The following is a 25,526-nucleotide window of genomic DNA, read 5'->3' on the forward strand; positions in this document are numbered from 1 at the left end:
TGGCGGGGGGGTCGGCGGTCGGTTCACCACTTCCTCGTAGGGAGGTAGTAAATAATTTGGCAAAAACCCTAGAAGTGGGAGGCAAGGAGGAGAAGTTACTTCATGAACAGCTTATCTCAGGAAACAAGTCATCAGTACAGGTCAGTACATCCTTTGTCATCTACCAGCACCTCCCCACTAAGCAGCTCAACGGGCTTCACAAAGGGTGCCAAAACTTGGCCCAAATGAGATGGGTCATGTTTTCAAGAGGCTGCAACTGTGGCACAGGAAGGCGCTGTCATAGGAGGAGATGGACACAGCTGGGAACAGCAGCCTGATCTTACGGCTCTCAAGTCTATTCTTAAGGTACCAGGTGAACCTCCCATCACCACCCTGTACCCTAACGCAGCCTCACTAGCCACACCAAGGGATGGCCTGTGTTGGCCGGAGAGAACAGCCTCAGAGAGAACTCACCAGCGCTCTCCAACACTGGCTTCTTGGCCAAGTTTCCGCTTTCAAGGCCCACGATTTCACCTCACAAAGCTTTATGCAAATATGAAGAGACATAAGCAGTAACAAGGAACATGGGATCCTAGCTTTTGGTTGGTGTTTAGGGCTGCATTCAGTCTTCCTGGCATGGTCAGAATAAACTGGCAGTACAGGTAAGGGAGTTTGGTTTACTGCGGTTACAGCTCCTCAAATCTATGAAAGATTTTGCTTATTTCTTAAGAGGCAACAAAGGAATCTGCACAGACAGAATGAACTCATATACTGGAAATATTTAAAGATAGCACTGCCGTTTTCCACGTGTAATTGCATAAACCTGTGTCTGGGGAGGAAAAGGTTGCTGGGGATTATTTCTGAGGTGGCTGTAAAAGGTTAACAAGCAAAGCAAGTTCATACATGAAACTCAACAAGTCCACGTCAGGAGACTCAGTTGTGGTACCTCCAGCCAAAAGGCTGAGACTTGCTGTTCTAGCACAGTGTAGAAGGGCAGAAAGGAGAGCACAAAACAACTGTACTCTCCCTGAGCCATGGGCAACAGCTCCTTTGTGCAAAGTCCTGGGGCTGCTCACCCACAGCGTGCTCCGGGAACCACAGCACAGAGTGTGAGCCCACACGGACCCTGCTGAGGCACCACTTCCACCCAGTCTGTGTGACTGAATTTTGTGAAGCCACTTCTCACATCTCAGTCCCACCAGCATCCAAGTGCAGGCTGGAAAGCAGGAGCATCCATAAAGTCCTCAACGAGGTATTTTAAGAACCTTCCCCTGAGAAACACCCAGGGAATCACTGCACCCAGAGAGCCGAATTGAGGGTGTGAAGGTGCCGGAGCTGGTGTGGTTCAGCTCTAGACTCAAGGAGGCTCAAATGCATACAGCAGCTGTAACATGCCACCTCCTCTCTATGAGGCAGCGAGGCTGCCCACCACCTCTTGTGGAGCCCTGCCACTGCTCCCTGCTTCCACCTGATGCAGGCCACTCGCTGCTGCCCCGCTCCCCACAATGCCCCGGAAAGACGGGGTGAGATACGTACGGAAATAGAAGGGCAGGGCTGAATAGTTATGGGCTTCCCGGTAAGCAATCAGGTTGATCTCGTGCTGCCGCTGCTGGGCTTGCAGACGGTGCTTGGTGCGTCGGTGATGGCAAACGCAACAGCAGCTGAGGATGATGATGATGGTCCACACCAGCCAAAACCCTGCAGTGGGAGAGAGCGCGTTAGCCACAGCGTGAGAGCCACATCCAAACCCAGGAAATGTCACGAAGGTGACGGAGAAAATCCTCGGAACGCCTGGCTCTGAACCCCACGCTGCTCTGACGCGGGCAGACGCCGCACTGGGAGGCTCTGACACGGCCCTGCCTGCGTGGGGGACCGCCGCTCTGGCAGCCTTGACAGAAACAGGTAACTCTGTACACCCTCTGGTACAACGTGGAGCATGCCCAACAGGTACAGCTCTGGAGGAGAATGAAACATGGAGACAGGGCTAAGCTCCCCCCCTCTCACCCCTTGGATAAAATTTCTTCTAGCAAAAAATTTGAGCGAAGCTGTGAAAAACATTGAACTCATCTCTCACAGCCACTTTGGTTTGAAAATAACAATCAAGACAAAAAAAGACACTCTGCAGATTGACCACAGAAGAAGAGAAAAACCCCAAGCACTATGTTTTGCTTTTGTTTGCACTGCTCTTTAATTTCCAGCCCAGATCATTCATTGTTATGTTTAACAAAAACATACTCTTTTTATGTAAATTTCTCAAAATATTTTTAAAACTTATTTTTGTATTCAATGTCTTAAATTATTCAAAATTAAATTAAGCTAGACCCCCACCCTGAATCCTCAAGAAACCTAACTTCTGCTCTGTTTGTGGTCATGGCTGGTTTCTGTGCACTTTTGTACCGTACGTACACTGTTCCTTAAAAGGGAATTTTAAAAGAGCACTTCCCAAATTTTCTCCACTCCCTCCAACATGTGGAATAACTCTCCCTTTCCTCAAATCCCCCTTCACGCTTGCATGCACTAGAAAAATGTTTCCGAGATGCGCTTGGAAGAGCTATAACATTCACTCCAGATCAGGTTTTTGTCTCTTGCAAGCACAGCCCACAGCTCTACCTGCCTCAGAGATGTTAGTCAACTCCCATCTTTTTTGAGCTCAGTTTTTGCAGCCCAGGATACCAGGAGAACTCCCTCTTTAGGACATGTAGGCCTTGCAACTGCTCCTCAGCAGAGATCACAACACTGTTTTTCTTCCAATAGGACATCTGCCACTCTTCATTATTCCCAAACAGCCAAAATGAAGACTCCCAGTACTACAGCCTATTTTCAGCATGGCCATTCTGCCCTGTGAGATCAAACTGCTTTCTTTTCTCCCTGGTGAAAGCCTCTACTCCCACCTTGATGTTTTCAGCATCCCCTGCCGAGTTAGTGACGTTTTTCTCTCTAAGAGCTGGGTGGGGAAAGGTGAACAGTTTAGGAATCTGAAGAATGAGAAAAGCGTCGCTCTGGCTCAGGACAAAGTGCAATCGACTTGTATCACCCATCACGGAGCCCCACACTGGGCTGTTTGTAGGTGAACTGGATATGCTGTATCATGCCTCTGAGCATTTTGAGCCAGGACTTTCACCTCCCCGTGTCATAACCCGAATTCCTCTTGTATTTTGGCACAGCAAACTGAAATATCTCTCTTGCATTGCGCAACCGATTTCCCTAATGGACTGGATTCCACCTCACACCCAAACTTAAGAAAACCTGCTATCAAACGAAGGTGTTACATAGTCTTTTTTTTCCACTTGGCTGGAAATCAAGGTTCCTAGGCAGTTCTTATAGCCAGCCTGCTCGGCTGTACCACAAAGGGCAGAGAGAAGACTTATCTTTGCTCCAGAGAAGCAAAGGATGAAACACTTGAGATATCCTCTGCACTTTCTTCAAACTGCGTAAGTGTCCACTGCCCTCTAAACACCTTCCCGCTTCTAAAAAAGCCTTTTTTATATAAAGGGATTGGTCTAGTCCATCCTTCCCTCCAAAGACAGGTGTTTACAACCATCCCTGTAGGCCCCCTGGCTACCAAAACCTTGCCACGCAAACCAAATACACAGTGTCTCGCAGTCTGAAGACTCCCACCCCCATGTTATTTCTTGCTAAGAGAAGGTCCCTTGCCTCTTGCTGGCTGAGGAAGCACGAACGCACTCAGCAAAACCAGGTCATTGGCACAGCACGCCACCATGCACTGAAGCAGGCCTGCAGTTCATCTTCTAAGTACTCCTTATTTTCAAAGAGCAGTCCATGATCATGTGTTCAAAAACAATGGAAAATTACACCCAGCTATCCAGGGATTTTAGTTAGTTATGAAAACAGATGCTTTTTAACACATTTGATCACATCCTTCCCAAGGACTCTAGATGCAATGGTAGCAAGCAGCACTTTGTTAGTTAAGATGTCCTGGAGAACTGCCACTGTTAAGCAATCTCAGCTGTAGCAGCTGAATTTTTCTGCAGGGAATAACTGCTCCCACCCAAGCCTGCATCCAGAAGATTAAAAAAGTATTCCTTTAGAAAACTTCTCTACCCGCTCCAAAGAAATCCCAAAGTGCTTTGCAGACAAGCTGATGCACAAGCTCAGAGCAGGGGTCAAAGTAAGCTCAGCCATTCCCGGGAAGCCGTGCGGCAACCCTGTAAACAACAAGCCGTAACATCGTGCGCCAGTTCAGGGTAACAAATTAATGTTGGATCCTAGCGAAACCGCAGGTGGCATTTTAAGTAAACACACCATAATTTACTGGATTGCAATCTGGCCACAGTGCCAGGAACAACACCTCCATCCTCGTGCAAAGGGTCTATGCATGCTTGTAACCACAAGTGGATGAGATCTGTTGGTTTTTTGTACAAATTTCCAGAAAAAGAACCCACTAATACCACGTTGTTGCCTGGTTTCATTAACAACTGACGCTTCCTAGAGCTTCTAGGAATTACTCAACCCCTGACTCAGCACGAGCCCAAGGACTTGCCTGGATGATCACAGGAGGTCAGCAGTGTGTGCCCACCACAAACATTTGCTGGCCTGGCTTCTGGCATCCTCTGTAACAGTTTTGCTGACACCTTGTCATGCACTGCAGGGCTGGAAGCCGCAGGATGGGACACCCTTAGGTGCCGAGGCACACGATGGGCTCCCTGGTTGTCACTGGAGCAGGGGGGATAGTGCTGAGAGACGGACTGGGGGCAGCTCTGGTTGCAAGCTCAGCACTGTGCTGGAAGTAGAGGGCCTCCATAAAAGGCTCCACAACATGCCCTAGCCAGAAGTTTGGGCACAGCTGCAATTTTGGCTGCAGAACAGAGAAACTGTAAAAGCCCAGCAAATATATAGTACAGTCATTTCTTTGGAATAAAGCTAGGTATACAAGGCCAAGTGCAATCGTAAATGTTATGTCTCGAAGTATGGAGCAAACAGTGAAGATGTCCAGGGCTGAGCTGTGCATTTGTACACCTGGTGATGCTTGGCTTCAAACCAGCAGCAGCAAGGTAAGCCGAGCAGACCACAGGCCCATGCAACCAGTGGCTCATTTGGCAGGAGAGGAAGGAGGGGAATTTCAAATTCATCCAAAGACAACACTACACAAGCAGGAAATGGAGGGGCTGAGCACAGCGGCAGTAGGTGCTAACACCTCATCCATGGCAAAAGCAGGTGAAGATGGGCAAGATGTGCAAAGACAACAGACATCTGTCACTAAAAGGCCTCTAAAAGCCAAGTAAAACTGGGCTTCTATCTGCCTTTGCTGTCCCCAAAAGCCTTCCCCATGCTCTTCAACACGTGTCTCCTTCCCAAACAAACACAATTTGGTTTTCAGCTATTGGAAAAGGAGGGTGACACTGGGTGTTCTTAGCCAAGTTTGCCACTAAATATCTGATTTGAGAGAGAGTATTTCCCACTGCCAACCTGGCAGCGACCACTGGGAACAAAAGCTTGCAGCAACCCGAGGGCAACGTGACGAGCAGAAAGCAATCAGGGTCTTTGGAAAAACAGCCACTGATGGACAGCATCGACAGAAGGGATGCACCAGCCTGGAGCTAAACACGCACCAGAGGAACGTCAGACTTGAAGGCAATTTCAGGCTCACTCTCGGTTTGGAAGAGTCAGAAGTTGAAACGTTCGTCATTCAAAAAAAAAAAAAAAAAAAAGGCTAGAGTCCTGAGAAATACTGCTGTATTTTCTGTCAAATTCACTGGCGATACCAAGGGGTGGATAACGATGCAACCAAAGGGTGAATCAGACACAGCCAAGAGGCTGAGTTTTGCCAACAGTTTTCCCTGCCAGAGCATCAAAACCTTTATAAAAATAGAAAAAGATAAAGAAGTGCCAGCCTCTTACGCAGCATCAGACAGGCTCAGAGCTGTAAGCTCTACCTGAGCACCAAGCTCAGAGTCAGAACAGGAGCTGCAGAAAGACCTGGGAACAGAATTAGTCCCCACAAAAGCCACCTCTCTCAAGCAGAGGAAATAGTGAAGAAAGGGAATGCTGCAAGGCACACGGTGTCCTTCGGCAAGGGAGCCCTACCACATGGTCATGCACCCAGGATGTTTTCTACCAGCTGTGAAAGAACACGACAGGCTTAAAGCTCCAGGAAAAACCTTTCTTGGACACTGACCATAGTTTTGCTCAAACTTAAGAATAAAGTAATTGAAGAATAAAACCCCCAGAGAATTCTCTCCTCATGAAAAAGGGGGGAGCAATGTTCAGCCCAATGCTCTACAGTATTTGCTGCCTGGGACACTGTCATCAACATTCCCATTGAGGGAAGCTCCTTTTATCCTGTGCAAAATGGAAAACATTTTCTGGAGCATTCCAAAGGTAGGAACAGAGAAATCTGCCCTCAAGTTCATGGTAAACTTGGGCAAATGCCATTGCTCTGCTGGCAGGAAGTCCCCTAAAAGCAAGCCAAAATAGACTGTAAAATGTTTTTGTGTCTGCCTGACAAGCATTTGGGTAATAGCTTTGGCTCCGTGAAAGCTGGTTCTGAACAGAAGGGGAAGTTGGACAATTTCATTGACTAAAAAGCAATGTCCCAAATGGTGGCCTCACAGTCAGCCACGGCTGGAAAAAAAATTGTCTTTCACAGTGCCAACACTATCATCTATCTAAAGACAGGAGAGAGATTTAATTGGTACACAACCTGGGTGCACTTGGGTTTAACAGTGTCTCTGGCACAGAGACAGCATTGTCTCCTGTCACTTTAGGCATGAGCATGTAAGAGGCAACACTGCTGCTCAAGAATGGCAGATGAAGGATCCAGGCTGTAGGCCTATGAACATTTTAAGAAGGGAAAAAAAAAAAAAAAAGCTGCTGAATGCCATGGTCCTCTCCTGCCCATCTCTTCTGTATCTCGTGCTGCCTCCTCCACCCTTCTCGTGCCAGCACAAAGTTATGCGCAACTGTGGTTTGAACTGATTTGAGGGAACCAGAGCAGGTTGAAACTCATCTGCTAAACATAACAGTAGCAAGACAAAGACTTTCAGTGACAATTTTATGTCAGCTTAAACCAGTGGAACTGCAGCCCCTGCCTGACCACACTGCAAGAAAAAGTTACTGAATATTTCTAGAGTACAATGGCAAAAGAAGGAGATGGTGTCTTCAGCTTTTAACTCCTGCTTGCTTGCTCCCATGACTGGTAACTCAAACAAAAGGAGATGGACATTAACTACAGCTGGTTTCTAGTTTTCATAATAGTGTCCAGTATACACCATACACCACTGCCATGAGGTAAGATGAAAAAAGAGGTTTCAGAAAAATCCTTTGCTTATCTTGCCAGGAGGGTCAACTTGAGGCAATAAATATGCAGACACTATTTTTATGCCTCTCTCTTGGGGAGGGAGCCTTTGAAGAGCAATTGCTCCTATGCTCCAGAAGACACAGTTTTAAGGCCAGTCAATTCCAGATGACTTACCCCTCCTAAGATATCTACGTTGGTAAAACACATGTTGAACAGTCTAGCAGAGATCACAGGGGAACATCCAGCTGAGACCATGTCCAAAACATCTGGGCACATCATCTGGAGAACAGTTTGCACCAACAGATCTGGATATACAGTGAGGAGCTGGGCTGCAGGTACAGAGGGTAGAACAGCACCAACAAGCTCTCCTGCCTTTCCTCATTGTTGGTGGAAGCAGGCCACATGGAGCAGAAGCCAGTATCTGCACAGTCAGACTATGCAAGGCAGCTTGCCTTCCTTGGATTTGTGAATTTTACTGAGCCACACCAAAACAAGCTTAAGATTATTCTGTCTGGATTAGAGTACAAAAAGTACAAGGAAATCGGGAAATAACTCCCTTGGTGACTCTATTTATCCTGAGCTCCTGCATGCTTGTGACAAGTGTTTTGTTTGCCCTATACTTTCAGCTAGGCTTTGACATGGGACGGTTATCACTGAAGCACCAGCTGAGGAGTAACAGCAGCCAAAGGTGAAGTTTGATACATCTAAGAAAGAGAAAGCCAGTACAGCCATGTAGGAGACTCGGTGAAAGGCAAGGAATAGGTCAAACACCTCTCTGAAAAAGGATGTGTTTATATTGAAGGATAAGATAACATGGGGTGAGGAAGAAAACATAGGACTAATGTGTTTGACTGAGGGCTTTGGAGACTGCAGCAAAGTCTTGGAAATGAATTCCTGTTATAAAGCTGACCTGGAACATGTACAAGGAACAGCAGTTGCTTTAGTTTTAGCAACTAACCGGATCTCTGCCAAAATTTTATGGCAGCACGGTTTTTGGGGAAAAGAGCTATCTAGGGATTCCAAGGGGAAGCGTGCAGAGATGAGCAAAATGTTCAAATTCAGCAAAAACATCAATTACGCTGCCTGCAAACAGAACATTTTTTTTCCTGTACATCCCTTCCACTAAGGTCCAAACAGTCAAGATTTATTTTTTTTTCCCAGAAGCAAGGTCTTGGTATCACTGCTAGAGCAGCCAAAATGAAGCAAAATAGGCACATCCAACATCTGAACGCTCACTCATCGCCAGTGTTGCTTTGTTGTACAGCACCTAAACGACCCAAGACCAGCTAAGCCTTCTAATTTTGAAATCCTGCAACTGAGACCTTCTGCATGCAGTGACCAGCTGCCTGTTTCCATGCTCCATGATTCCTGAAGCACAGTGTACTCTTCTTCCAACCACACTATACAAAATACCTTCTACAGCTTTTTGCTGTGTTCAGGGCCTCTAGAATCATCTAATTTCATGCTAGTCCTCCACGGGCAAGGAGGGACACAAGGATAGATGTTAGAGGAGATCCAGATTTGGTTTTCAGTCCACGTTATACACCTAAACTTGGGGAAATCCAGAAAGTTTTGAGCCTTAATTCTTAACCTGCAAAACACAGGAACTGCACTCCCCAAACAGCTTTCTCCTGTGCTTTGAAAAGTGGTACTTACGAACATTTAAGCAATAAGACACCTGCCAGGCCTGGACAAAGGCCAACATTGGGAAACTCCAGCAAATCACAATCACATCATAACAGACCTGAATAAAACCTGTTAGTAAGCAAAATCTAGTGGCTGCTGTCACTTTCCCAAGAACACAATCTCATTCTTGGGAACCGTGAGCTCTCTCTGAGGAGCCCAAAGAGATTGTTAGGCTAAAATGTTGAATCAGCTCAACCACCATCTAAAAAAACACCATTCCCTCTGTGAGGAAATGCAACAGTAAAGCCCCTTCTTCCCTTTCACTTTTAATGGTTCTATTTCAATAAAATTAAAAGACATACTGCAGTGTTTCCCTCTATGTTACCACCTACTAAGCTTGAGCTAAGAATCAGACCTTTATATTGCTCTTTGACTTACATATATATATAAATGTGGATACAGTTTTATTATTTGGCAACACAGCACTTTTTTTTTTTTAAATAAGAGATGGGTGGGGAATCTGAACCAGGCTGTTATCTAATTTTAAACACTGGCTGTCCACCTGCTTGGCATATCGTGTTCTCCATTCCTCCACTCCACCCCTTAACAAAATAATACCTTGATTTTTGCATCCTATTCCACTACCCTCAAGGACTGGTTTACAATTACTGCAACCTTACTTGCAGTCTAGAAATGTTGAGATCAGTCATTTTTGAAGACAAACTTCCCTCAAATTCTTAAATGGGGAAAAAGATCCTTTTTACAGGAAAAACTCCAAGTGGCCACAAGACAGTATCACATTTCAGAAGGCATGTCCAGCAAAGACAGACTAGTTTTCTTTTCCACTTCAAATGCCACCCTCCTCTGCTTCTTCTTCCCACAAAGCTGTGGTGGCAAATAAATCCAGGATTTAACTTTACAGGACTAGCAAGGAGGTCTGTTTTCATGCTCACAAAAGCACTGGTGGTCTGAGAAGGTCAAGAGGAGCAGAAACTTCACAAAAGCTACTTCAGCACATGCATATGCTGGTTAAAGTCAAAACTCAGAACAACCATGAAGCCATACTTAAAAGGTGCTGCTAAGTTAACTGTTCATTAACCAAAAGTTATTATTAACTTCTAAAAAGCTATGCTATTCCTGAGCATGTAAAGCTGCTGCTTTCCACACCATCAATTCACTGCTCATATGAAGACTATTTACATACACTATCACCACTATTCACCTTGAAGGTATTAGGAGTGTGCAACCTCACATACCTACCAAAGACATTCAACAACCCCTGAAGCAGCAGGTAAGTTCTGCAGCTGTAGTTGCAAGCTCTAGAATATGAGTCTTCACTTAAAGGACAAACTCCTCCTGTGTCTCCTCCCCCGAATCCCAGAAACTTTTTTCTAACACTCATAATGCCAAAGCCAGCTTTGAAAACATTAACCAATTTTAAATCAATGTTGGATGTTTACCTAAGTTTGCAGAAAGCCTAGAAGAACAGGTCTCATGTTTGCATTCTTCCCCTCATTTCAAGGCGGTATATGATGGTCTCTGCAGCACAGAAGGAATGTGTATCTCACTGCAGAAACCCATTCCTCCCAAGAAACCACCCAGAGCCTGCCACTAATATGTTTATTCCATGGTCTCAGCGTGACCTGTGTTCCTGCCCTAGAAAGAAGTCTGAAATATTCTGCTTCCTTCTAACAAAATCTGGTTTCATCTTCCAAGAACTTTTATGATGCAGCCTGGCACTGCCAAGTATCCAAGCTTGTGCCACACTGAGAGTGCAAAGACAGTTCAAGTAAAACCACTCCATTAAAATGGCAGGGGGCCATTGTTCAGGCGCTATTGTTTGTACGCAATTCAATTAAGCCTCTCTTTCAAGATGTCCATGGGAGAAACATGGAGACCGTGCAACCAGCTCCAGTGCACAGCCCTACTCCATGCTGTTGCTCAATTTAGATCCTGCTTGCCACAGAGTTTGCAAGCCCTTCCATACATGCATCCTGCAGTACATTCCCACCCACACAAATCCAAAACCGTGTCTGACCTTCCCCACTCTGCTTTGTCCATGCATCCTCATGTAATCCGAACAAATTCCAGCCATCTGTCCTGCTTGGGCTCCTGACTGCTGCGATCTGATCTGGCCAGTCCAAGTATTCATGCCTGTTTCTCAGCCTGCTAGAGTCCTTGGAGCTGCTCCCCCTGTCCTGAATTGTTTCTTGAACCGTTTAGAGACTACTGAAAATAAAGCTGCTGTTAGAAGGTCTGCAATGTATTCAAATCCAGCCATTAGTATTGACACAGCCAGCCACTACCCTCTGATGCACTTGAAGGCATCTATTACAGCCCTGTCTAGTCTACAAATATGTTCTCCATGCTTCACTGGTTAATGTGAAAAGTTAGATTTTTGCTAGACTAACTGCCAGTTATTCCTGACCTTGGATCCCAGGGGATCAGTACTGGGGCCTGCTCTGTTTAGTATCTTTATCAATGATCTGGATGAGGGGATTGAGGGCACTCTCAGTAAATTTGCAGGTGATACAAAGTTGGGCAGGAGTGCAGATAAGCTTGAAGGTAGGAAGACTCTTCAGAGGGATCTGGACAGGCTGGATCAATCAGCCAAGGCCAGTGGTATGAGGTTCAACATGACCAAGTGCCAGGTCCTGCATTTGGGTCACAACAACCCCATGCAACACTACAGGCTTGTGGAAGAGTGGCTGGAAAGCTGCCTGGCAGAAAAGGACCTGTGGGTGCTGGTCAACAGCCGGCTGAACATGAGCCAGCAGTGTGTCCAGGCGGACAAGGCGGCCAACAGCATCCTGGCTTCTATCAGAAATAGTGTGACCAACAGGACTAGGGAAGTGATTATGCCCCCATGCACTGGTGAGGCCACACCTCGAGTACTGTGTTCAGTTTTGGGCACTTCAATATAAGAAACACACTGAGGTTCTGAAGTGTGTCCAAAGAAGGGCAGTGAAGCTGGTGAAGAGTCTAGAGAACAAGTCCTATAAGGAACAGCTGAGGAAACTGGGGTTGTTTAGCCTGGAGAAGAGGCAGCTCAGGGGAGACTTTGCTTTCTACAACTTCTTGAAAGGAGGTTGGAACCAGGTGGGGGTTGGTCTCTTCCCCCAAAGAACAAGCAATAGGACAAGAAGAAATGGCCTCAAGTTGTTCCAGGGAAGGTTTAGATTCCATTTTAGGAAAAACTTCTTCACCAAAAGGGTTGTCAAGCACTGGAACAGGCTGCCGAGGGAGGTGGTGGAGTCACCATCCCTGGAGGTATTTAAAAGATGTGTAGATGAGGTGGTGAGAGACATGGTTTAATGGTGGATTTGGTAGTGTTAGGTTAATAGTTGGACTCAACGATCTTAAAGATCTTTTCCAACCAAAATGATTCTATCCATGTTAAGTGACAGCCTTTGTATGTATAATACATTTCCACACACACGCTACTTAGAGAAAGTAAAACCAGGCACAGCAGATGGATTATGTAGACAGCACAGTTGCATAAAAGCTACAAGATACCACTGGGTGTGGTAAGAAAGTATCTCCAGTCTCTAACGTGAGGGTACAATGTCTGGAGTTCTACATTTCCAAAGTCTGGGAGCACAGATGCATTCTCAGCCTAGTCTCCTGTTAGTACAATAGCATGATCTTGAAGGTCCTTTCCAACCTAAAAGATTCTATGATTCTATGTCAACATCAGTGTTCAACCTGTTATGCTACTCCTCAGAAAAGGAAGACACTATCAGACCAGTACAACTCTAAAAGTCTGCTTTTAAAAATCAGCATTTCTTACTTTCCTATGCTTTCAGTTTCCCATTTTCCATATACCTTTATCAGAATTTCACTGACTTTCTTCAACCCACCTGCTGCCATCTTAGCAGGTCTAGTCTCTCAACCTCTCACTAGAAACATGGGTAGTTTTAAATCCCAGATTTTGGGAAAGAGGAGGTAAGTGGGGTTGCAACAGGCAGTCTCTGTTTCCCACAGCCCACAGTATTCAGCCACCGTCAGCCCACAAGATTTGCCCAAGACCCTCTCCACCCAAGGACCTCTGCTTCAAACATAATGCATCCTGAAGAGAATAAACATCCTGACCCCTTTCCTTGAAATGGCAGCTTTAAAAAGATAGACCAGATATAAACTGTCACTCTTGCAAAGAGCTAAGACAATAAGACAAAAGATACTGAATCAATTCTCTGTTAGAGCGTGTCAAACTAGCGCTGTGTGTATCGGCATCTTTCCCTCAAGTTCACCTTTCCTCACTCATAACGTTGAGTCTCTCATACCTCCAGTCATGAACGTGGCAAGATGACCCATTACTTCTCAAAAGCAGGCAATGCCTGTTGTAACAAACCTATTTCCACTGCCACATCAGGACAACTCCAGTTTGCACTGCAGTGAAATGCAATGGCAACACAGAACAAGGGCTGAATACAAAACCCCACCAGCCAGACCTGTAGTGTGGTATGAGAGCCATGCAGATTAGGAAGGGAAGCCATACAAAACAGAAGGACTTACACCAGAGTTCATAGTAGTAGTTGCAACACTGGGATTGTCCACAACAGTGGCCCGTTTCACATATGTAACTTTGATTGTTGACACCCATGCAGGTTTCCTTGTCCTAAAATTAAACAGACACACTTTTAAGATGCTTTGTCAGTATTTCCTGGAAATGTCATCTTTTACTCAATGATCTTCAAGCATTTGAAAAGTCATAAGTTATGGTCTTGGGAAACTCTAAAATACATAAAGAGGTTAAAATACAGCTAAGGATCACCAAAAAACACAAAGGACTGTTCAGAAGCAAACCTTGTCTCTCCAAACTCACAAGTTACATTGTTGTAGCATGTAGTCAGCATTGCTTTCTCACCATCCCTCTCCTTCTCCCTTAGAAGTTACAACATTTTGGGAGCCAGGCATTCTCTTAAAGAAGGGGTGTTATTTGTTCCACATTTTACACAATATTGCTGCATTATTGGGGCTGAATGCCAAGTGGGGGAAATGCATTCATAAACAGAACATTATAACTTGAGAAAAGACTGCTTAGATTAATTTAGATTTAAATGATAACTATAGTATGTTCCTGTGAGATTCCAATCTAAAACAATTCTTTCATAATTAGCCATGTGCTTTATATAAGATCAGCATTCCTGTAAAACTTCTTCCTGGAATAGCAAAGTAGACCAGGAGCAGAGCCAAATCAGCTGCACTATATCACCCAGCAGATCCACAGGACACTTAAGATGGAGAAGGACTAGGGCATGAGGTCTCAGTCCCCCACATGGTGTACTGCTTCACAAAAGTCCATGTTTTCCTGATAGTTTGAAAACATGAGTGGGAAAAAGTACAAAACATAGGAAAACAGAAGCTTTTTACAGGTAGATGTTTGTACAGCCTCTAATAGGCTTTGGGGCAACCTGGAAGTTAGAAGACACTACAGTTTCTTAAGAAACAAAAAGATCTTAATAAATAACATTGATGTTGGTAACAAACCTGTAACAAAATCTAGAATTTTCACTTTCTTTCACTTAGAATTTATTATAAGAAAAAGAAAATGAGGGGGATGTTTATACTGAAAGGTATCTTGAAAGAATTCATTTTATAAGCACCAACTTGCAAAAAACAAACAAAAAAAGTCCCCAACAGAAAGCCCAACAAAACCCAGTGGGCTGAAAGGAGCAGCAAACCCAAGCAGCAGGCTACAGGAATGTACATTAGTGGATCTCAGCAGGTGACAAAATGCACTTCAACCATCCCTCTGTCCCATGTGAGCACACCACAACTACCCTTCTCACGAGCCTCTGTGAAGTCACCACATGTGCAAAATACAAAGTCCACTTTAAATGATGGACCGCCTCATTGAACAAGTGAGATAAGACTGCAGTTTCAATACAGAAGAATCCTACACCAAGTTCTTAAGGAATCTCAATCTACTTGGGGATCCAGAGGAGCTCTAGTACTCCCCCCCACCATGCAGCACCTCAGAGCTGCACCTCCTCAACACTGGGCCCTGGGTCCTATGGGTCCCCTACCTGAGCACCCATCTTACAGCAGCAATATAACTTCTAAAAGCAGAACAATCTCCTACCACCTAAGGTTCAACAGAAAAGATCCCATGCTGTGTATTTCTCCTATGACGTTACACTAAGTTTTGAAGTGTTCTTTGATTGTGTGAGGGCACAGTTCAGCAAACAGAACTCAGCACACAATGCACTGCTTCCCCTCCTTCCACAGGTATCACCATTCCCACAAAAGGCTCTACAAAGCACCAACGGGCCATCTCTTTAAAACTGATCTGCAGAGACAACAAGCTGGAAGGGTACTTGCCTCCTTTTTCCAGGAAGAGAACAACATTTTGCTGGACAGACCAGTCCAACTGCTTTACTACAGGTAGCTAAAAGCAAACATTTCATACACTTTTCTTGAGATGCCGCACGTCAATAGTAGACACAACACTTCCCTTTAGGATAAGGAGGTGTTTCCATCTCTAACTGCAGTAGTTGGTAGCAACTTTCAGGAGACACTGCTGAGCTAGCAACAGCATTTTCTGCTTCAGGCACGCTACTCATTAAAAGAAAATTACGTCATTTTAGTCAGTAAAATAACTAGAAACAGGACACATCCCTCTTACCTATTCTTACTTGTTTATTTACACTTATCTTCATTTTGTTGGCCTTGTAGAGTTAATGTAGCTGAGAAAGAGCACAAATTTTGGCTCTCATATCAACAGAATTGAGAAATTAAGATCTCATTGCAAAATTGCAATCCTGCTGATGATAACGCACAAGCCAGAGAGTGACCAGCTGAGGTCTGCAATTGTGACACAGGAAGATCAATGTGACCTGTTGAACCAGCAAATGAACTATGTGGAGCTAGTGGAAGAATATAGTCCCATAGTCCCATTTCAGGAACAAATCTGCATCACAGCACTGATCCGTCCTTGACCACCTGGGTTTACTCCTCCAAAATTTGTTCCATTCCGTGTTGTCCGCTTTAAAGACTAGCAATAAGGAACACATCAGTGTTTTTTGGCAGCAGCAACCTCTAACAGCTTCAACATCACTATTTTTCCCACTTAAGAACTTGCAGCAGTCCTGTTTTTACAGACTGGCATCACATTATCCTTTTATTTGAAGTTCCTGACTCCCCCTTGCCAACCTGATCATATTTGAGATGACCTTTCCACAGTGCCATATGTTTATTTGCATGCAGGGTTGCCCAGCTGGCAAACAGGTCTATGAGGGGATGTTTGCATAGGCTAAGCAGAAGATCTCAGCAGGTTACTATTCTGCAGGTTGTTCCTGCCTGCTAAGGGAGATCAAGTCCCAAGCAACATTCTGCCTTTCTATCTAGAGTTCAAATATTACTGTCTGGAGCTTCTTTACACACTGACCAAGAGAAATCATCTTCCTTGCTAATGCATAAGCACTCGTACCTTTGAATAGTTTCACAGTTGGCTTCCAGCTCCCACCGTTCAGAAAGTCCAGGGTTTTAAAGTCCTTGCTGTTTGGCCACCAGTCATGCTCCTCAAAGTCCAAGCAGCTCCTCTTGGAGCCTTTCTGCAGCTCTCTGCCAGCCCAGCCACCAATGGGTTTCTGGGAACATGGAGCCCTCGGACTCAGTGCCACGTGGCACACACAGAACTGTCACCCTTGTTTCCAAACAGTTTCACAGAATCAAGGCATAATTTAGTTTGGAAAGGATCCCAGCAGGTCACATGGCCCAACCTCTGCTCAGAGCATGGCTACCTCCAGTGCTAGGTTACTCAAACCCAGAACAGTGAAAGAGATAAAATGTAAAGGCAACAAACTTTTGGAAAAAGTCTACTAGGCAAAGATTCCAGCACAAGAGCAGCATTGTTCTGGGACATGTTACAGGTGTCTTGTTTGGATTGAGTGCTTCAGTCTCCTTCCTTCTCCCCACTTAAGTCAAGACTCATTCCTGTGAAAAGCTGAGGCACTGTACAGTCTTTTTACACTGTTCTGCAAGCAAAGGAAGAGGTTATACACTGCCATCAGTAGAGGCCATTACAAAGATCATGAAAATTTTTTGTTCAGGAACTTCCTCCTGCCACCAGGAACGTCTGTCAAGCTTCAATTTTTAATTAAATCCCAGCCTGCACTTTTCATACCATCAATGCCCTACTATTTCTACTTAATTCTCCCATTCATTCTTTGTGTCATACACTGCCAAACTGTAATTACTTGAGACATATCAGCACTATAGTTACCCAGAGCCTAAATTTCTCCTGGAAACAACATCACAAGTGCCTGTGCTATCAGACTACACTATTTCCTTTTTCACACCAACAAGCATAGACAGGGCACGGGACTGAAAGAATAGTTTTATAGGTAAGAAAAGTGCATATGGGTGGGGGGAATCTCACAGAAGCAAAGTTGGAGCACTCATGTTTTATTTCCCTGCCCTTGTTTATAGTTTCCATTGCAAGTAGCACTTATAATGATCATCTTTAATCATTCTATTTTATCAATTCTATTTATTAATTAATTGATAAATTATTAATCATTCTATTTTATCAATTCAAATTCAGCAGCATGGAGGTTTTTTTTGAACTACTACAGAGTGTTTTTTAGGGTATCCTATGAAAACAAGGGGGAGGGTTTATGTCCAAAAGCACTTTCTTCCCCAAAGCCAGTGGGTATCGCATTCCGGCACAAGCTTCCCTCATGAATGACAGCCTTGTTCTCCTGTTGTCCAGGCAAGCACATCCCTCCCCACCAGCCTTTGCTCAGCCACCCGTAGGCACCTCCAGACAGGACTACTAAACAGCATCAACATGGGTCTGCTCTCAAAGAGCGTTCAACTCCACTAGAGCAGAATATTCCTGTTTCGCAACTAAGAAGCCTGAACACGCCATCCTTATCTCCCAGCTGCAAAACCCAGGAGACTTCCAGCTCATTTCAAGGGGTTGGCTTTGCACCCTAGGCTGTGTGTGCATCGCTGCCTCCCTGGCATCAGCCTGAGAGCTGACGCAGATGTGAGAAACCAGAATCACTGGATCCCCGATGTGCACTCCAAGGCTGGGAGCTTTCAGGAGAAGGCTCTGCCCTTATGGAGCCCGTGCTCTCTCCCCAATCAGTCCAACAGAGGCCATTGCTCAATCTGGTGTAGGGTTTTTCTCATTAAGCTGGTTGAGTTGAGAAGACATCACCTCAGTGTATTTGGAGAAACTCTTCATATTTTAGATGTGGCGTTTTGGATTAGTTTCACTTGTCATAAACTTTATAAGGCAATATTGAATAAAGATAAGATTTTTCTAAAACTTATTTTCTTGTTCGTATTTGGCATTTGTGATAAACCCACAACCATGCTGGCAATTCTGTCAGTAGCACAATTCTGCTGTCAAGTGATTTTACAAATGATGCTTTAAACACCCAGCAGTGGTAGGTATAAGAGAACTCAAGACACTGCCATACATTGTCATGTCTGAAGCTACAGCAAATATTAATGTCAGTGCCAGGGAAAAAAGCCAATTATTTTCTCCACCTTTCAGTTTAGTATTGGACTTCTCCTGGAGGTCTATGTGACAAACTAAAGGTCAAAATCTGGGGCACAATAAAGACGGGAGGAATTCACAGAGGTCTGTAGGTTGCTTGAGTTGCCCCTTGCTGCAAGAAAGGATGGAATCAAACCTCATTATCCTACTTTTGTAAAGGTTTTCAGTACTAAATGGTCTGGTTTAATATCTGTAAATCTGTTAGGATCTATTGTGCCAAAACGAAAAATGATTGTCAGTTGAGTACCTGGAGTACCATAACAATAAAAGCATCAAAGTACTCCACACTTTTCTACCCTCAAAAGTCAGCAGCTAACCTGGGAACACTGTTGCTATGTCAAAAAGGAGAAAGATGAGGATGAGCAAATTCCAAACCAGTGTGGCTATTTTCCAAGCTGAAAATTAATATGTGCAACTGCAGCAACAAACACCACAGCCCACACTCAGAAGTGCATAGCTGGCAGTGAACCACCTACAAAAGATGACTCCTCAGCTGGCATTAACCAGGTAACTAAAGCCAGTAGTGGCTGGTATCACGGAGATCTAATAACTATTTTGCTCTGCTGCCTCCTTCCACAGAAATCTGGCCTCCATCACCCTAAATATGAGCACCTTGCATTTATATGGCCTCTACGTGTCATTAACCCTGCCAGAGTATCTATTCATCCTAACCTGGGTAATACCCAGACACGCTGGATAACACTTTGAAATGCAACTTGCATTTACTGACAGAGGTTATACACCATTCCCATCTTCTAGGATAGCCAGTTTTTTAGGACTCTCTAATGCTGTATGTACCTTTGGTACAGCTTTTTGTCAAGGCACTACACAGCAAATTCCTATTTGAAGTGGAAGAGATGGGGATTAACAATGGAGTGAGGGGTGAGTAAGGAACTGAGTAATAGGCTTACAAGCAGTGGGACACAGTGAAAAGCCCAGCAGCAGGAGATTGCCAAACTGGCATTTGCTGGAGGGCAAGATGCTACTGGTTTTAACAGGACTCAGGCTCAACCTGTGACTGCTCCAGACCTTCTGGTTTCACGGCTCTTACAGGGGACTTTGGTAATAAGCATCTATTTAACAATGGAAAAAAAAAAAAAATCCTGACCTAGTTATTTTGCTAATCTCATTACACGCAGAGAGCAGCCCCTTGCTTTCAGTACCCACACACCTAACAACAAAGCAGGATGGATTTAAGCAAGTCACACAATCTTCAGAAAAATGTATTAAAAAGACATATTCTGAGTAACTTGCAACCAGTATTTGGACCATATATATACTTTATGCACTCAGAGTAACAGAATGGAAGTGACTGTCAGTATCTTAAATATGTTAGAAACAACCAACAGTAAAAAATGTATTTGATACCCACTATTTATGAGTTACCACTTAGCTTTTACTCAAACTCACATATTAGACCATGACTACTGTTGGTTAGCCAAGCCCCTCAGCAAGAGCTTATGAAAATGCAAACACAAAGCTACCGAAGAAGATGAGCGTTTCTGTCAGGTAAGACACTCAAATAGTAGTAAGTTAAAATTACTACTCAAAATATTGGGTTGGAATACCAAATCTTGTCATAGGTTTTACTACAACTCTTGGTTTGCCAGCTGCCCCCCTGTTCCTAATCAAAATTAATCTTAAAATTAAAAAGAAAAAAATCACTAGATCTTTTCAGAGAAGTACAGTAGGTTGGATCACATCAAGGACAGGAAGAGCAGCAGGGATCCCCTGGATCACTAGGGGAGCTCAGGACTGATGCCCACCCAGCTGAGCATGCATGGAAGCCTCCAGTCATCTCCTGTCTTCATAAACACTCTACTTCTTAGTCCTTGGAACACAAAAGCAAAAATCCACTGTCTAGGCAAGTGTCGTGCCTTTGGTGAGTTCAATTTAACAAAAGCACGTAAGATTGGTAAAGATGAAACCGGTTTTGACTGCTGGGAGTTACTGGAACTTTGGGTGCCAGTCCCTGCCAGCACAACAGGGGATAAATTCCTGTAACCCTGCCTTACGACAGACAACTGAGGCCAGGAAATAAATCAAGTCTGGACATTTCTTCATAAGACAGCCACCACAAATTTTATTTTGCTGAATGTGGGGGAAAAAGAGAAAAAAACCCCGTAAAGTATAATAAGTGGGGGAGGAAGGATGCCTCTGAGCTGTCCCAGGCACAATAAAGATCTCCAAAATGGGAATTCTAATCCACAACAGTTATTGCTTTGCTATTGCCAGCATCAGGAGAATTATATTTAAATCACCATGATTAATCAGTCACAGCAGACCCATCTTCACCCCCAGCAAACGCAGAACCTCTGAGGTTTTATTAACCTTTATCTGAGGAACAAATTGGTTTGTTGCATCCATTTATCTTGAAGAAATACTCCCAACAATCTTTAAAGGAACACTGTCCTTTCACAGCCTGTGGACACACACCAAGAGCTGGTTTCGTCTTTGTTTATTGCAAGTTTCACTTTCAGACTCCAAGAACTGCACATTCTCATTTTAAGTGCCACATGAAAGTGTTTACTTCCTTTACGCCTTGCTAGAAGCTTCCCAACTGCAGTACGAGCCCTTTCTCATTAGAGATAGGTGCTTCTAGGAAATTACAGTTTTGAGAAGGCTGTCTTGAGTTTGTTGCTTTAAACCACCAAACAGTCCACAGGACCGACGAGCAGTTAAAATGGAAACCGAAAAGGTTAGGAATCCAACATGTTAACCTTTTTTTTTCCCCCCCTTTTACAATAATGCAGTCAATTAGGTGAACGTGTTGAAGCTTCTACCTGCAACCCTAGGAGGAAATGCATGCTTGGAACTAAATGCTGAGATTCTCTGGGACAGGTGCTTTAAACACCCACACTGCACTGACTGTCAAATAGCGCTGACTCAGCATTTTGGGCATTTAAACATCATCCCCTCTGCAACAACAACAACAGAAAAATCCCAAAACCTACTATTTTTACCACACGTTTGGCAGTCCATCTGCCAAGCTGCAATGCCACTGGGTCCCAAAGCAGAAGTGAAGGCAGATCCAGGGCAACCAGTTGGTCCGTGCAGCACAGCAGTGAGGAAGTGGTGCCCATCCTGGGGAGCAACTGTTCTGCCTGTGTCCCACAGCTCATGGGAAGGCACCCCACCCGGGACCCCTTCCCTGTGCCCAGGAGTCACAGCCCAGGGTCAGCACCCCTTGTGCTGAGCGGGAACCGCAACAGCCAGGGACATCCCAGACCATCAAACGTTTACAGACCCAGTGCAAACCCAAAAGACAATAGACGTGATGTTCCTGAATTCCTCCCACATTTTTAATTAAATAGCACTGTTTGCTAACAGCCCTTTTTTTCCACTCTTTCAGAAGTGGAAAAAGAAGTTCCTGAATACTACCTGCAAGCAGAGCACAATCATAAATATTTTTGTCTAAAACTTAGTAAAACTCAAAATGATTAAAACTAAGGGAAGTTCAAGCAGCTCTGCAAGCAGCTCTTTCCCACTATACTCTTCATCAGCAGATAAAAATAGTCGAGAGCTTTGCTCTCGTGTTCTTAAGGCAACACCTTTTTTCTGCTTCCGGTAAACGCTGCTGTATCGATGCCGAAAAGTTACAAGCAGAGAAAAAAGTCCTGTCCAGCCCACTGAGATAATCAGATCTTCGCAGTTGGAGCTCATGAAGCCGAGTTAGACCTAGCTCCTGGTTTTACACCTTATGCAGTACCTCCATTGTCCCAAACACGTCTCTAAGACAAAAAGGCTCACTTAGCAATAGGAACTTTAGAATAAAACACAGCCGTAAATGTTGAGATTGCCTGAGTTTTAAGCCAACTATGTCTTGCTTCCAGTTGATAGTTACCTAAAGCCATTGAGCCTTCGTGCCCGAATTTCCCTCTTAGTTCAGTTCCAAGGTTTTTAGGGAAAGTCTCTTTGCCCCGAGAGCTAACAAGTGAACTATTATTACAGTTATTGCATTCTATTACAGAAGGTCATTGTGCTAGAGGTAGTTTCTTATGTAAAACTGTTTTCAGTTCAGCACGGTGGGAGGGAGTGGGGGAGCTGTATTTCATGAAAAACTGAACTGATAAGGAAAAAGAGGCAGCACTGTTTACTCAGCAGTGTGCTGAACTCCTTTTGCCTTCATTTCTAAATGACTGATAGCAGGTAGTTTAAAACACGCTACAGTCCAATCTTGAACTTTTAATTCTAAATTCGAAACTGCAAGCAGCACTCTGATATCATGCAGTATCTATTTAACGTGTGTTACAGATACCAGCAGTGCTGGGGAGAGTTTACAGTTAAGATTCCCCTCCAGACGTGCCTCCCAGACCAAAAAAAGGGTTTGCCCTCCCCGAGCCTAGGAACACATAGTTGGCACCTCCTCCAGCGGGGAGCAGCTGGGCAGTTGCTACCGTTTCTCCTTCCACTCGACATTACCAGCTATTAAATGATCCCCAGTCTCTTGTTCAAGCTCAAACCCTCCCAGAACAATTAAAAAGTTACCAAGCTGGGGGTCACAGCACATTGCCTTTTTCCATTTGGTGACCTTTGTTAAGCATGATATATATATATATATATAAATGTCCCTACTGTTATTTTTATTTAAAACAACAATTTAACACTCAAAATATTGCCCACACAAAAAACTGTTTCAAAGTTTGGCATGTTTTTAAGCAGTGTAAACAGAATTCCACATTAAGGACTGTGGAAAGTACCCTAAAACCCAACCAAGCAAAAGCCGCACAGGATCCCGACACAAAGAGCCACCCTGCCATAAGCCTAGAACAACAACAAGAGTTTCTTTCCTCGCTTGCAGTTCTGCTCCTTCCTTGCTAACAAAAAGTGGCTCTCACGCTGCTGCACTGCCCGATCAAACGCCATGGGTGGGGAAGGTCTGCCTGTACGGTTCCGTTTTGGGAAAGTCAGAAATCATTTCCTTAGGCGGGGGGAGGGGGGAGTGGGGAATAAAAATAAAAGCAATCGGTCACATCCTCCACCTGAGCGAGCAGCTCCCACTGCACCGAAGCCAGTTACCTGTCTGAGACCCAGGAGGAAAGGCATTCTGCAGGCTCATCCTCTGCACCGGCGCATGGGAAGGCAGGAATTTAAAGCCCCGCAGTGACCATTTCCTCATCTGGTGTGGGCAGTTCGCTCCTTCGATCCTATTTAACCCGGGGCTTCCTCGGCTGGGAATGCTAAGTAAACAGGGTCCTGGGACACTGCACGCACTCGCTGGCTCCCCCTCCTCCTCCTCCCACTCCCAGTGACATATCTCAGACGCAGCCCAGCCGGGGTGTTTGCAAGAGGGAAATGACATCAGGTCGGGCAGTTCTGAAAAAAAAAAAAAAGAAAAAAAAAAAAAGAAAAAAAAAGAAAGAAAAAGGCAGCCCTGAACTATAGGCAGCTGCTGGGTAAGAGCAGGCAGCTGGCTGCAGACAGGAGCAGCAGAGAAGCAGGAGCTGGCTGCAGCAAGCCGAGGGCAATCTGGTAAACACGTTGGCAAGAGCCGACAGCTCCTCCGTGATGATTAAATCTTGCTAAGCAAAAATAGACATTTCATTTTTTTTTTTTTTTTTACTAAGTTGGCTGCTGCTTGCCCTACGAGCAAACAACATGGTTTCCCTGAGGACCTCCAGATCCCGGGGACCTGGGTAAAGTCTTCACAGACCCAAAGCACTCCCATGCTTCCTTCTGCCCTACCACACAGATCCATTTTTTTCTGAGAAATTCCTCCAGCACTGTTCAACTCCCAGCCCCTCCAGATACCAGTCATTGCTGTTTCCTTAGTGAGACAACTCCCCAGATTTCGGTAGGATCAGGATTGGGCCTCTCCAGCATCAGACAGGTGATGGGAAGACATTTTAATTCACCTCTCCTCGAGGAAAACGCGACTAGCTGCGACAGAAGGCCTCTCAGTCTACTTGAGCTCATTTCACATTTTCATGCCAAGGGGCAATTAAGCCTTATAAACAAATTTATCATCTGGTGCCCAGGATGGCATGTCTTGTTTGTCCTCTCCCAAGGAAGGAGTACAGCAAGTTCCACAGCAGTGCAGGAGATGACACTGCAGAAGGTAATCTAAATTTAACTCCCTTTTCTACCTCCACTTTGAAAGTTCAGCAACCTCTTCTTTTCCTGCTTCTCTTTAATCAGCAGCTGTCCTCGTCTGTCGGGGGCCAGGGGGGTGGGACAGGACAGGGGACTGTGACACCACCGCCACTCCCACATGCCCCAGCTGCAGCTCCATGGATATTTGACAGAGGGGCTTAGCCCCTTGCTTTTGGAGCTTCTCAAAACATTAAAATATTAAGGGAGGGAAGGAATATACTTTTTTTTTCCATAGAGATTTCACTGAATCCTTTTTTTTTTGTAGCAGTTTTAACAATAAATCCAGGACTTCAGAAGAGAGAAACCATATATAATTCTTACAAATACTAATATGCAACAGCAGGGAAAAAAAAATAAAAAAGGAAAGGAAAAATCCCCACAGAACCACCCCCCTGACAGCCAGAGATAGCTTACAGCAGTGTCAGAAAAAGACACCCATTTTCCAGATGCCAAAACCCCTCAGTGATCACTGCTGCTGCCTCCTCCCAGCCCAGCCAAGCCTAGGGTTGTTCCCCAAATGAGAACCCCACTGTGGGTGTCCTCTACAGAATTAGGCTGAGTCTGCACACAAATATTACTTATTTTTACGCTAACTTACAGCCACTGTATAAACTTGTCATTTAAGGTAAGCACATCTCTGTTTTTCCTAAGAGAAAACAGGCACATAAGTTATTTCCTAGAGGATACAAAACATCAGCGTTCACTAGCATCAGCCAGGCAACAGGATTTTCCAGCTATTTGTGCTCTTGGATCAAACAAATTCTCAACCTTTGCTTCTCCAATTCTATGGACAAACACCAGTGGTATAAAAGGGCAGCTTTCTGTTTCAGTAATCTGTTCCGTGGCCTCACGCTGTCCTTTGAAATACCCGATTTTGGCTGTTGCTATCCAGAGCCCTGGCAGATCCCAGGGCTGAGCCAATGCAGCAATTTCTAAATCCCTCCTGTCAGAAGGAATCTAACTTTAACCACCTGCCTCTCCCCCAGCACATACTCAAAAGGCAAAGCGTCATTCTAGATATAAGACAAGTTGTGAAGGACTATCAAAGGCAGTAAC

The 25,526-nt window shown here is 44.7% G+C and overlaps 1 protein-coding gene across 1 annotated transcript; it reads right to left on the minus strand.

Annotated features, from left to right (window-relative positions):
- Positions 1–6: 6 nt before the first annotated feature.
- Positions 7–23,423, minus strand: LOC103770435 (WW domain binding protein 1-like; the record flags this gene model as incomplete). Its single annotated transcript, XM_008937693.1, has 4 exons — positions 23,397–23,423; positions 13,379–13,481; positions 1,516–1,677; positions 7–68 (listed from the first exon to the last, which is right to left on the minus strand). Coding segments are annotated over exons 1-4 (354 nt in total), but the record flags the coding sequence as incomplete, so codon positions are not given.
- Between the last annotated feature and the right edge of the window lie 2,103 nt (positions 23,424–25,526).

Source organism: Merops nubicus, unplaced genomic scaffold, assembly GCF_000691845.1.
Source record: "Merops nubicus isolate BGI_N331 unplaced genomic scaffold, ASM69184v1 scaffold38823, whole genome shotgun sequence".
NCBI lineage: Eukaryota > Metazoa > Chordata > Aves > Coraciiformes > Meropidae > Merops > Merops nubicus.